General features: G+C 45.3%; 1 protein-coding gene across 6 annotated transcripts in view; it reads right to left on the reverse strand.

Moving 5' to 3' along the window:
- Positions 1-57: 57 nt before the first annotated feature.
- PHF8 (PHD finger protein 8) overlaps positions 58-13,047 on the reverse strand; it is a 105,535-nt gene continuing 92,545 nt past the window's right edge. For 4 of the 6 annotated variants that reach the window (XM_034649343.1, XM_034649342.1, XM_034649341.1 and 1 more), the window contains 3 exons: positions 8,484-8,593; positions 3,690-4,026; positions 58-2,693 (listed from right to left, as the gene is read on the reverse strand). In XM_034649343.1, the coding sequence (XP_034505234.1) occupies positions 2,605-2,693; positions 3,690-4,026; positions 8,484-8,593 (536 nt within the window). In that variant the 3' untranslated portion in view covers positions 58-2,604. Of the gene's footprint in view, positions 2,694-3,689; positions 4,027-7,131; positions 7,491-8,483; positions 8,594-13,047 lie in introns of those variants that run through there. The other 2 variants (XM_034649345.1, XM_034649346.1) reach the window with 2 other exon arrangements.

The raw sequence follows: 13,047 nt of genomic DNA on the forward strand, positions 1-13,047 counted from the left end.
ACCCCGAACCCCCCACCACCACCACAACCACCAAAAAAAGAATTCCAAGCAAAGTAATTGCCAAGATAAATCACTTTTATCTCTATAGGAAAGGGGGGATCTAAAAAAAATATAAATTACATTAGTAACACAACATAAGAAAAAAACAGGGGAAAAAAATGACAGAGAAGTCTGTATGATGCTATTCTAACCTGTTTATAAAAAGGCCCTGCATCAGAAATTCACAATCCTACCCACTTCTAAAAATATATTTAGACATGTACAGAAGCGGTGGGCTTGTTTTTAAATTGTTTGCTTTTTCTGTAAAAATATATTAAAGGTGAATAGAAATCCTCTCTCCCTGCCCCCTACCCAACCCCCAGCTCTGTGCTGGGAATTGGAGACCAGAGGTAACTCTCACCATGTTCTACACCTTAGTTACTACCACTCCCAACCCCTCCCCAACTCACTTCACTTAGAACCTGAAACAGTAAAAAAAAAAAAGAAAAAAGCACACTAGCCTCTTTGGAAAAGCATAACTCTGAGGGTAAACTTGCTTTTCATTTAAAACACAAAACAACAAACAGGAGGCTCTGAGAGCTCCACTAAACTAAATGGAAACCCAGTCAAATGGAGGTTGGGTTTCAGCCCCACAGAAACTTCTAACAAAGAAACAGAGGGGAAAGAGGCCCGGAACCAGGGGGATTTGCTAGCAATTAGCTGCCTTTGAAAGATCAAGGGGGGGTGGGTGTTAATGGGCAGAAGGGCTGGGGTCTTGGTCTTGGTTACAGCAGTCAGGGCCTGGTCAGGCAGTTGCCTACACAGGGACACAGGCTGCCCTGCTTCCCTCCCCTCGCTACCCTCTGCTGCCTTGAAATCCCCAAGAAAGCAAAGTTGGGTGGAAACAGAGGAGAGGGGAGTGGGGACCTCACGTGCTAGGGGGGAGGTAGCCAGGCTTTTTGCCTTTGGTGTGACTAGATGGAGGACTGCATGGCCCCTGGGGTCCCCAAAATAAAAAAAAAGCGGATGGGTTTAAGGGACCCCTGATTCCAAATAAGGAGAGTAGATATGGGCTGTAGAGAAAAGAAAGACAAACTAGAGACACAAAGAAGACAAGGGAAGCCTCACATACTCCTGTGGCCTGCATGGTAGCTGTTAAGTTCCCCAGAAGCACTGGGCAAACTGGGGTGAGGTCGAAGTAGGGAGCAGAGGGCAAGGATGCACTCCACTTGGGCAGTACCAAAATGGAGGGAGTGGGGCATTCTCCATCCAGTCCACGGTGCCAGGGAGGCAAGACAGGCAGAGGTGGAGGGAGCTGGGGGGAGGAAGAAGAGGGAGAGGCGTTGGGCATCGTCTGGACAATAGAGACATCCACAAGGGGAAGACAGGGAGTGGAGGATCAGATAATCTGCTCCTTTACAGATGGGCATCTCCTCTCCCAGGCTCAGGCTCCCGAGTAGCCCATCTGCACCCTGCTCGAGTGTTGACCTGATGTCTGGGAGCACAAAGACTCAGAAGTGAAGATGTGAGTTCTGAGGTCTTCTTCAGACCAAGACCTTAGGTGGGGAAAGAAGCAGGGAGGCTCCTGATGGAGAACCCAGGGGTGAGCTGTCCTGTCACATCCTCTCCAGAAGGTCCAGGCTGAGCTCTGTGGTACAGGTGAAGAGAGCAGGCTGTACATAGGGCCAGGGTTATCTGCTTCAGTGGTAGGAACTTTCAGACTTTTGGAAGATAGTTTTTCACCTGCTGGAGCCCAGCTACAGCCATGTGGATAATGTTCTGCAGGACCTCAAAATCCAGGCAAATCCCTGAAGCTTACCCTGGGACAGGGGACCTCATCTGTAGCCACCCTGAAGTAGCTTCCTCCAGTGGGCTACAAAGTCATGGTCAAAGGCTTGGGTGTCGGTCCTCTCCCCACCTTGAGAAGTGACAGAAATCTCTCTTCTTCCCAAAGATGAGTGATGTCAGCCCATAACCTTTCTAGTCCACCTCTGAAAAGGCCCCGTGGTGGGGCAGTAAGGAGACTCTGGAATCTCCTATTTATTTTCATGAAGCATTTGGCAAGAGGGGGCGGAGGCTAGACCCTTCTCCTAGGAACGAGTCTGGAATGGGACATGTCCACGGGGCTGTGGGGAGGAAGGGGATGGAAATATGGGCAGAGGTGGACAGGCTTCTGGAGACAGGGCTGGAGCTGCAGGAAGTGCTGAGCACGGGGCCTCCCACTTCATGACTAGGGAAACAGCAAGGGGCCCAGGCTCACTTTATGCCTCTCCTCATCCTGCCTTCCAGCTTTAAGTGGGGATGAGAGTAAAGGGCAGACAAGGCTGGTAAAAAGGAAATGGGTTGGAGCAGCAAAAAAGAGGGTTCTAGTCAGCCAGAAACCTCTCCCATTTACCTGCTACTTAGAGGTATGGAGAAGGGATGCTCTAGTGGAAGTAGGGAAGGGAGTTAGGGGAGTTGGTGAAGGGGCCCGTTGGGGAGTCCGTGCCTTTGGTCAGTTCCAAGAAAGCAGGACAATGCGCCTCAGCACCTTGTCCGGGGCAGATAGGATCCAGGAGTGCCCCGAGAGTTGACAATGGAGAAGGCAATGGGGGTGAAGGGGTGAGGGGCAGGACACTAGGGGGCTCACAGAAGTAGTTTGCCATTTCTGTGGATTTTCAGGATGCGGCCAAGTCTCTGCTTTGCTGTGGCCAGACCCTTTTTGGGACGCTTTCCTGTGGGGGAAAAGAGAGGTAAGTAAAGGCTATGGCACGGCTTCAGCAGCAACTCTAGCACAACTATCTTCAGTCTACCCCCTTCCTCTGTTCCTCTGCCCACAGAGTCTCCCCATCCTTATGCTGACTCCAGGCACATCTTGGGCAAGAAGCCCTCCTTAACCACTTCCATCCAACACCACATGCCTTGGCTCTTCCTCCTATGACCTGCAGCAGCTATTGACTCCCTGGTTAGTCTGTCTGGTTCCTTTTCCTCAGATTTCTTTGGTCCCAATCATTTTTCTTCCTAAATTCTGTGAGGCTGTGGTTATGCCTCCCTGTCCTCTTATCCTGACCACTGGATAAAGTGCCTAGTTAGTGTTATAGCTCAGTGTCCCTGAAGGTGTCATCCCCAGAACCTTGTTTCATTAGAAATCCCCAACTTCAAAAAAAAGAAAAAGAAAGAAAGAAAGAAAGAAAGAAAGAAAGAAAGAAAGAAAGAAAGCCCCATCCTCATCACCCAATGCCACACTGACCTCACCACCCTTGAGCTGCATACTCTAGGGACTGGGCTTTGAGGGCCAAAGTGAGGAAAAGCAGGGCTTGAGCACCTCTCCCATCACCTCTTCCTCTCTCTCCCCTCATCAAATCACCTCTCATGTTTCATGCGACCTTTTCCATACTTGATCAATTGATCCCCTCCCTTCCCATTCCCTCTGCTATAGCCTCAGCCTCTCTTCACTGCAGTCTGAACCTATGTATATGCCTCCTCCCTAGACTTCCCACCTGTAGCCCACCCTCTACTCTGGTCACCAGAAGGCTCCTCCCAAACCCACATCTGAAATGCCTCTGTTTAACCCCAGTTAATGTCTCTTCATGGCCTAAGAGATCAAATCCAAGCACCTTAGGTTGGCCATCAGTGTCCCTCCCAGGTATTCTCATCTACCAGAGTGCTTAGGGTTTGGAGCTGGTGACCCTAAGATCCTTCTCAGTTCTGCAACCATATGGCAGTCATACCTTGTCCTGCTTGATTGCTCTGGGAGCCAACTGAAGGGCGCCGCTGGGTCAAGAAGACACCAGGGGCCATGGGTGTGGTGCTGCGGTTTGCCTGGGCCATACCAAAGGCATTGGGACGAGCAGTATATTCATGGTCAGCAAGACTCCCTGAGAGGGCCTCTTGTTTAGGCTCAGGAGGAGGTGGGGGTGAGGAGGAGGTGAGAAGCTGGGGTGTAGTGGCCAGAGCTGGGACTGGTGCTGCCACACTGAGATTGGACTCTTGAGGACGAGGCTGTTCTACCTCCTTCAACAAAGGCTTCTTCTTGATGTATTTCTTCTTTTGCGCCTTTTGCAGCTCCTGAAATACAAGCCAAGTGGGAGGAGAAAATTCAGAAGTGGAGAAAAGAAGAGAATTGCCCAGAAAGGAAACTAGACACTGGTCAATGTGGTCCTGCAGCCCACCCCCACCCCAAGTCTAGCCTGGATGTATGTACACACAAGGCACAGGCCTTCTAACACCTAAGGTCATTTCTTGGGTACCATCCATCCTTAAGTTACCACTGCCACAAATCAGTACAGTGGTAACAGAAGGGTAAATGAATTCAGAGACTTGGGTTTTGGTTCTAGCATTGCCATTTATGAGGTGGACCATGAACACTTCTAATCAGAATAGCTAAATTTATGACTGAAGCTAAGGCCCTTTATACAGTTGACCCTTGAAAAACGTAGGGGTTACAGATACTGACCCCCAATGTGGGCAAAAATCCACATATAACTTTTGACATCCCCCAAACTTAACTACTAATAGCCTACTGTTGATTGGAAGCCTTATGAATAACATAAATGGCTGATTAACATCTATTTTGTTGTGTTGTATGTATTCTTACAACAAGCTAAGGCAGAGAGAAGAAAATATTAAGAAAATCATAAGGAAGAGAAAATACATTTACGGTACTATTGTAATGAAAAAAATATCTACATATAAGTGGACCTGCACAGTTCAAACCCATGTTGTACAAGGGCCAACTGTATACTTTACTTCATTTATTCCTCAGAGTAGCCATGAGAAGGAAAATCCCTCAGTTTATAGATGAGAAAACTGAGGAGCAGGGATATTAAAGAAGTTGAGCTCAAAGCCTCACAGGTGAAGAGTTGTTAGGTCCAGGATTAAGCCAGGTCTATCTGAATACCCACCCTGCACACTTCTCAGAAAGGGACCTCAGGGAGTGAAAGAGTAGTAGCTTTGGAATGAAAAAAAACTTGGGTTCAAATTTAGGTTTGTGCTCCCTAAGTGGGATGACCTCCGTCAAGTTACTAACCTTTGTGAATCTCAATCGCCTTATCTGTAAAATGGGCAAAATAAATCTATTTTTTAGGGTTGTCAGAAAGATTAAATAATGATGTAAAAACACACAGCACATAGCAGGTACTCAACAAGTGGTGTACTATTATTCTATGTTCATCTCTTACAATGGTTTCTCTTCCTCTTGCTGGTCTTTTCTTTTCATAGAGGACTTGGCAGTCCTCCAGATCACTGGGTCTTAAAAACCTCAACTCTGGATGGGAGGGATGAATAAGGAGTTGTGTCAATTCTCCCAATATCTTGGATTTCATTCATCTGTTGCTTTGTGGATCTACTATCCACTGTGTAGTGGGTACCTGTATAGTGGGCATCTGGAGCCCTGAGAACCTGGAAAGGTGGTGCTGAGAGCATGTGAACGACTTCACCTTCTGAAATGCTACACAGCCACACAGACCAACTCAGTGATTACATTTCTTTGCCTTGGCAACACGGGCCTACTCCTGCCTTCGGAAGATCTGACAGGCTGTGGCTACCATAGGAATTTCTGGGGGACAAGAATAATAATATTAGTAATACATGCCAGGTACTGTTCTATAATTTAACTCATTTAATACTCAGAAGAAGTATGAGAAGAAAGAATGAAAATCCCATTTTTAGGAGAAGAAACTGTGACACAGAGAGATTAAGTCATTTTTCCGAGGTTATAGGACCAATATGTGGCCAAGCTGGGATTCAGACCTAAGCCATCCAGCTTCAGAATCTCTTTTCTCAACCACACTGCTATTCCACCCATACCAGAAACTACATTTCTTCCCCCATTTCTCTCATCTGAATCCAGAAATTATCTAGTCACACCTAGATCATATAGCCTAAATTTTTCTCTTCGTTGCCAATCTCCTTGTATAATTCATCCAGATCCCTCACTGAAGACTAGACCGTCTTAGGACAGGACCACTTACACCTTGTCAATTTCCTTGCTCAAAAACCTGTTAGCACATGAGAGACTATGGACTATGAGAAACAAACTGAGAACTTCAGAGGGGAAGGGGGTGGGGGAATGGGATAGACTGGTGATGGGTAGTAAGGAGGGCACGTATTGCATGGTGCACTGGGTGTTATGCGCAACTAATGAAGCATCGAACTTTGCATCGGAATCCGGGGATGTACTGTATGGTGACTAACATAATATAATAATAATAAAAAAAACCTGTTAGCAGGTCTGACATTCACGGTCTTCCACAGTCTGGTCATTCATACTTACCCAACCCATAATGATAACACTGAAAAACTAACATGTCTATAATACTTGCTCTGTGCCATGTGCCATTCTCAGAGATTTCCCACACGTTAACTCATCTAAACCTCAATATGAGGAAACAGAGACACACATAAATCAAGTTATGTGATAAAGTGGTAGAGTGAGGATTCGAACTCAGCAAGGCTGGCTCTACAATCCCTTTTTAAATCTGAATTTATCTTACCCCATTCCCCAACATGAAGCCTCCAATCCAGAAAGATCTGCTCATTCATCCATGCATCCATTCACTCACTCGCCCAACATGGACTAAACACATGTTTAGTATATTGGGGATATCAAGTTAAATTAGATACATCTCCATCCTTGAGGCACTCATAGTTTAATATGGGACACAGAAAAGCATACTTATGATTATAAGTACCATGAGAGAATACTACAGAAGCACAGAAGGCCACTGAAATAAACTGGTGGTAGGTAGAATGAAGGAGTGTTAGGTAAGACATCTGAAAGGGATGATTTCCAATGGGCAGAGGGAACAACCTGTGCAAAGGCACAGAGGCATGAGACAACATGGTATACACTAAGTGAACTATAAGCACCGTGGTGCAATAGTACGGCTGGTGCAAAGCACGTGCATGCAGGGCTGGTAGGAGGTTAGGGAGGAGAGGTGACTAGAGACCAAATTAAGAGGACCTTGGGTGCTTTGCCAAAGATTTCCCTTCTCCTGGAATGCCTCCCTGTTCCTTCTAAAAGCTTAGCCAGCAAAACCCCTCCCAAATTTCAAATCCTCTTCTTTGAGGTCATCCCTGACCAAACCAAACAGAAGTGAGCTCCTTAGAAGGCACTAGAAGTAGTTTCCACACCTTTAATTAATTTATCTGTTTATTTGAAACAGTAAAACCCCCCTCCCTTTTTTTTCCCAAATTACATCTTAGATGGCACTAGGATATACATAACAGAAGTTCTGGTCAAAGAAGGCCTGCTTGGCCTGCTTGGTCTCTGCTGGCTCCCAGCAACAGCCACTGAGACATTTCTAAGCAACTCTAGAGCTCCATATAACAGCATATTAAAAACATCATTCAATTAAATTTTATTTAAATAGGATATAATTACTAAATTATATAAACATTTTACTATTTTATTGAAATAGCAAGTAACAGGAAATTTGAAGTTAGAGGATATGAGTTTGAATCTTGTCTCCTCCATTTACTGGCTGTATTATCCTGGACTAGTCACTTAAAGAGAGCCTCATTTTCTTCACCTGCAAAATGATGAAAATATCACCTATTGAATAGGGCTACTGGGCAGATTATATGAAACATTATACATGGAAGCACCTAACATAAAGTAGATGCTCAACAAATACTCTAAGCAATAGGATGTCACATGAGGAGCCAAGGGGATGTTGATAAGGAGAGAATCAGAAAATTCAACTCCAACTGCTCCCAGGGTTGCTGAGCATAATATACACATTAAAGAACTTTGCAAACTGTAACCCGCTAGGAGGCCAAGTTGATTCAAGTGAAGTGACCCTTTAGGACAAAAACTAGTGGGTGAAGTTTTCTTGGGAAGTAGGGGTAAATATTAAGGCAATAATATTTGGTATACCTCTGGTTCTTTCTTTTGTTGTGAATTCCTCCTTCTGGTCATTTTGCCCAGAGAAGAATGGATGAACAAGAGAGCAAAATCAAAAATATCAACCACGACCCAACCAAAATATTCATATGTGGAATGTAAGAAATAGTATAGAGGATCATAGGGGAAGGGAGGGAAAACTGAATGGGAAGTCATCAGAGAGGGAGAAAAACCATGAGAGACTCTTAACTATAAGAAACAAAACTGAGGGCTGCTGGAGGGCAGCTGGGTGGGGGTTGGGGTAATTGGGAGATAGGCTCTAAGGAGGGTACATGACGTGATGAGCACTGGGTATTATACGCACCTGATAAATTACTGAACACTACATCTGAAACTAATGATGTACTGTATGTTGGCTAATTGAATTTAAAAAAAAACAGTAATAATTTTGGCATAGAGGACAAAGAAAGCCTCTACCCAAAAAACAAATTCTGATACTGGTTGGGTGGCTGAGAACTCGAAAATACTCAGCTGGTACGCTCTCATTCAAGGACAGAGAGAAGTTGGCCTGTTTGGTCTCCACTGGCTCCCAACAACAGCCTCTGAGACATTTCTAGTTTTCGTCCCAAAGGCAAACTGGGATCAGTAGCAGGGCCACTGCCCAGGTGTCAGCACCTACCTGCTGGGCCAGCTTTGCAGCTGCTGCAGCCAAGCCTGTCTCAATGGAAGCTACCCGGGTCCCCTCACGCACAGGACGGTCCTGCTTTGGTAGAGTTGGGGTCACACGGGCTGCAGAGGAAACAGGATGAAAACATTTATCTGAATGTCAAGCATATTCCCTACCTCTGAGCCTCCCCCAAACGTGGTCTCATCAGTCTCCCAGCTTCCAGTTTTTTACAAAGTCCAATTTTGTATACCATCAGGTAAGAAGCTAATTTACAAATGCTCAAAGCACATAAGGCACATAATGATTACAGGGTAAAAGTTAACTTTCCTGAACTGGCATTTAAAGTTGTCCATGTTCTGCTCCTGGCCCACCTACCTCCTCAACCGTATTTCCACATCCATATTCTCAGCTTCTCTAGACAGAATGGATTCCTTATTATACCTCCAGAATACGTACAGTTCATCCTCTCTCCCCCTGCCTTCATCCTCACCATCCACAGTACCTAGAGTACCCCCTTTCCTTTGTGCACCTCTTCAAAATCTGACCGTCCTTCAAAGGCAAGCTGCAATCAACCTTCTATACAAAACCTGTAGGAGCGCTCTTGCTCACATTGACCTCTCCCTCTCCTGAACTAATGATGTGTACCAGTCACTTAATATATAGCATCATACCATCCTGTCTCATTCCCTAACTTTGTTTATTTTTTAAAGATTTTATTTATTTATTCGACAGAGATAGAGACAGCCAGTGAGAGAGGGAACACAAGCAGGGGGAGTGGGAGAGGAAGAAGCAAGCTCATAGCAGAAGAGCCTGATGTGGGGCTCGATCCCATAACGCCAGGATCACGCACTGAGCCGAAGGCAGACGCTTAACCGCTGTGCCACCCAGGCGCCCCTCATTCCCTAACTTTGATGTGCTGTTGTGCATACGTTATTTTGCCAACCAAACAGGCTGTGAGCTCCTGAAGAAGACTGTCTTCTTGTATAACCCTTTTATAGCACTTTAACAACCCTGAATCAAAAAACAGTTATTTTAAAAAATAGTTAATTATCCCACATTTTACACAGCAAGTGTATTTTGCCAAACAGCCCCAGATGATGAAGGAAAACTCCTGTTTACAGAAGAATGCCAGCTAATAAATGTAGAAGGAATGACAAAACTGGAAAATCACAGGTTTGCAAGCCCTAATAAAAAAACTGATTCTAGGGACCTGGATACTGACACAGTACCAAACTATTACCTCACATACTACTTGCTAGTCTCAACAAGGAAAAAACTAACTCTACAATGGTAAGATCATATCACCTCCTTAATAAAGTATTAACCTGATTGTTACTAATAGTGAGACAGCTGACTTCATGTGCCTCTTGATGCAATGGAATACGAAATTCACAGCATCACCTTGGAAGTAGTTTTGCTGAAGATCTAAGATCAAGTAAGTGGTTCGTAGTTTTTCCATAGTGTTTCCAGTTTTTAGGAAACAGAGATAAGAGAACAAGTTAAATGATACCATGAGAAAACAATCAGACATTCTACAAGATTAACTGGACTGGTCTCATTAAAAAGACAATGTCACAAGGAAGCAAACAAATCTAGAAGGTGGGATGGGTCACAGGACAATAATACTACTTTTTACAACAAATAAATAGCACAGAACAAAAAAGGGGGGAATGCTCTAGATTAAGAGAGACTCAAAAGGCATGACAGCAGGGGGGGGAGTTAAGATGGCAGAGGAGTAGGGGACCCCTTTTTCAGCTGGTCCCGAGTCGAGTCAGATAGGAACCAGACCAGCCTGAACATCCACGGAATCAGCCTGAGACGCAGGAAGTTACATCTGGATCTCTACAAATGAACATCTCCAGCACTGAGTATTGAGGTATGAAGTGGGGAGCCGTGAAACCGCACACAGATATTGAAAGATAAACGGAAGGGGGAGGGAGCCGCCGCGTTCGGACGCCAGGAAGCGGTAGCCACCTACACGGGGGAGCGGGCGGACTCGTGGACCGGCACCCGCAAGACAGCAGACTGAGACCGTGAGCCGGCAGCGCGCGCCACCAGGCATCTCACGGAACTCCGGAATTCCGGTGTGCTCATTGGATCCAGACTGAGACCAGGAGCTCCGGGAGCGCACGCGGGGCGGCTGGTGGCGTTAGAAACACAAAAGACAGACGCTCCGGCCCTGGAAGTGAGGGATGGGACGTCGGCTGTGGGGTTCACAACCCGGGACGCTGCATGGTTGAGCAGCACCAACAGAAACAGAGTTAAAGTGGCCAGAACATCAGTGGAGAACGGTCTGCGATCCCTCTGTTCTGAGACAGAGGCTGAGATTCAGCCACTGCTGCTCTGACTCTCAGAAGAGGCACAGCAAACCACCAGGGAAAGCCGCCAGAGAACAAAAGCCTGGAAATGCCGGCTCACAGTGTGCCCATCCCCATCCCCCCTCCAAGGGGACACGGAAACTCTACCCAAACAGGGTTCCCTGAGTATCGGCGCGGCAGGCCCTTTCCCCAGAAGGCAGGCAGAAAAATCAAGAAGACCACATCCCTAATATCCCTATAAAACAAGAATGCACAGCATGGGTCCCGGTCAATAATTTGGGCTCTGGACAACCCCAAAACCTGTCCTCATCAGAATGACGAGAAGGAGAAATCCCCCCCAGCAAGGAAAAGACAATGAGTCTGTGGCCTCTGCCACAGAACTGATGGATATGGATATAACCAAATGATCAGAAATGGAATTCAGAGTAACAATGGTTAAGATGATGTGTAGACGTGAAAAAAGCATTAACAAAAATGTTAATGAGAATATAGAACCTCTAAGGGTGGAAATGAGAGCGAACCTGGAAGAAATTAAAAATTCTATGAGCCAAATGCAGTCAAAACTAGAGGCTCTGATGGCCAGGGTGAATGAGGCAGAAGAATGTATCAGCGAATTGGAGGATGGGTTAGTAGAAGAGAAAGCTAAAATAGAATCTGGATTCAAAAAAATCCATGCTCAAGAATGTAGGTTACAGGAGATTACTGACTCAATGAAACATTCCAATGTCAGAATCATCGGTATCCCCAAGGGAGTGGAGAAAAACAGAGGTCTAGAAGAGCTATTTGAACAAATAGTAGCTGAAAACTTTCCTAATCTAGTGAGGGAAACAAACATTCGTGTCCAAGAGGCAGAGAGGACCCCTCCAAAACTCAACCATGACAAACCTATGCCACATTACGTCATAGTGCAATTCGCAAATATTAGATCCAAGGATACAGTATTGAAAGTGGCCAGGGCAAAGAAATTTCTCACGTACCAAGGCAAAGGTATCAGAATTACATCAGACCTGTCTACACAACCTGGAATGAGAGAAAGGGTTGGGGGGGCATTTTTAGGGCTCTTTGAGAGAAAAACATGCAGCCAAGGATCCTTTATCCAGCAATGCTGTCATTCAGAATTGATGGAGAAAAATAAAGACCTTCCAGAATCGCCAGTCATTGACCAATTTCGTAACCATGAAACCAGCCCTACATGAGATATTAAGGCGGGTTCTATAAAAGTAAAAAGGCCCCAAGAGTGATACAGAAGAGAAAGTCACAAACGATAGAAAAAGACTTTACTGGCAACATGGCATCATTAAACTCATATCTCTCAATAATCCGTCTCAATGTGAATGGCCTAAATGCTCCCATAAAACGCCACAGGGTTGCAGACTGGATAAAAAGACATGACCCATCCTTTTGCTGTCTATAAAAGACTCATTTTGAACCTAAAGATACATTCAGACTGAAAGTGAGGGATGGAATGGAATACCATCTTTCACGCCAATGGACCTCAAAAGAAAGCTGGGGTAGCAATTCTGATATCAGACTGGATTTTAAATTAAAGACTATAGTTAGAAACACAGAAGGGCACTATATTATTCTTAAAGGATGTATCCAAGAAGTGGATATGACAATTATAAATATATATGCCCCTAACAGTGGAGCAGCAAGATACACAAGCCAACTCTTTTTTTTTTAAAGATTTTATTCATTTATTCGACAGAGATAGAGACAGCCAGTGAGAGAGGGAACACAAGCAGGGGGAATGGGAGAGGAAGAAGCAGGCTCACAGCAGAAGAGCCTGATGTGGGGCTCGATCCCACAACACCAGGACCACGCCCTGAGCCGAAGGCAGACGCTCAACCGCTGTGCCACCCAGGCGCCCCCACAAGCCAATGCTTAACCAGAAAAAAGAGACATAGAGATAAAAATACGTTAATAGTAGAAGACCTCAACACTCCACTATCAGAAATAGACAGAGCTCCTAAGGAGAAAATCGACAAAGAAACAAGGGCTTTGAATGCCATACTCGATGAGTTGGACCTCATAGATATATATATAGAACACTTCACCCCAGAACGAAAGAATACTCATTCTATTCTAATGCCCATGGAACATTCTCAAGAATAGACCATGTTCTGGGACACAAAACAGGTCTCAAACAATACCAACAGACTGAAATTATTCCCTGCATACTCTCAGACACAACACTCTGAAATTGGAACTCAACCACAAGGAAAAACCTGGAAGAAACTCAAACACTTGGAGACTAA

The sequence above is a fragment of the Ailuropoda melanoleuca genome, chromosome X, assembly GCF_002007445.2.
Source record: "Ailuropoda melanoleuca isolate Jingjing chromosome X, ASM200744v2, whole genome shotgun sequence".
NCBI classification, from domain to species: Eukaryota; Metazoa; Chordata; class Mammalia; order Carnivora; family Ursidae; genus Ailuropoda; species Ailuropoda melanoleuca.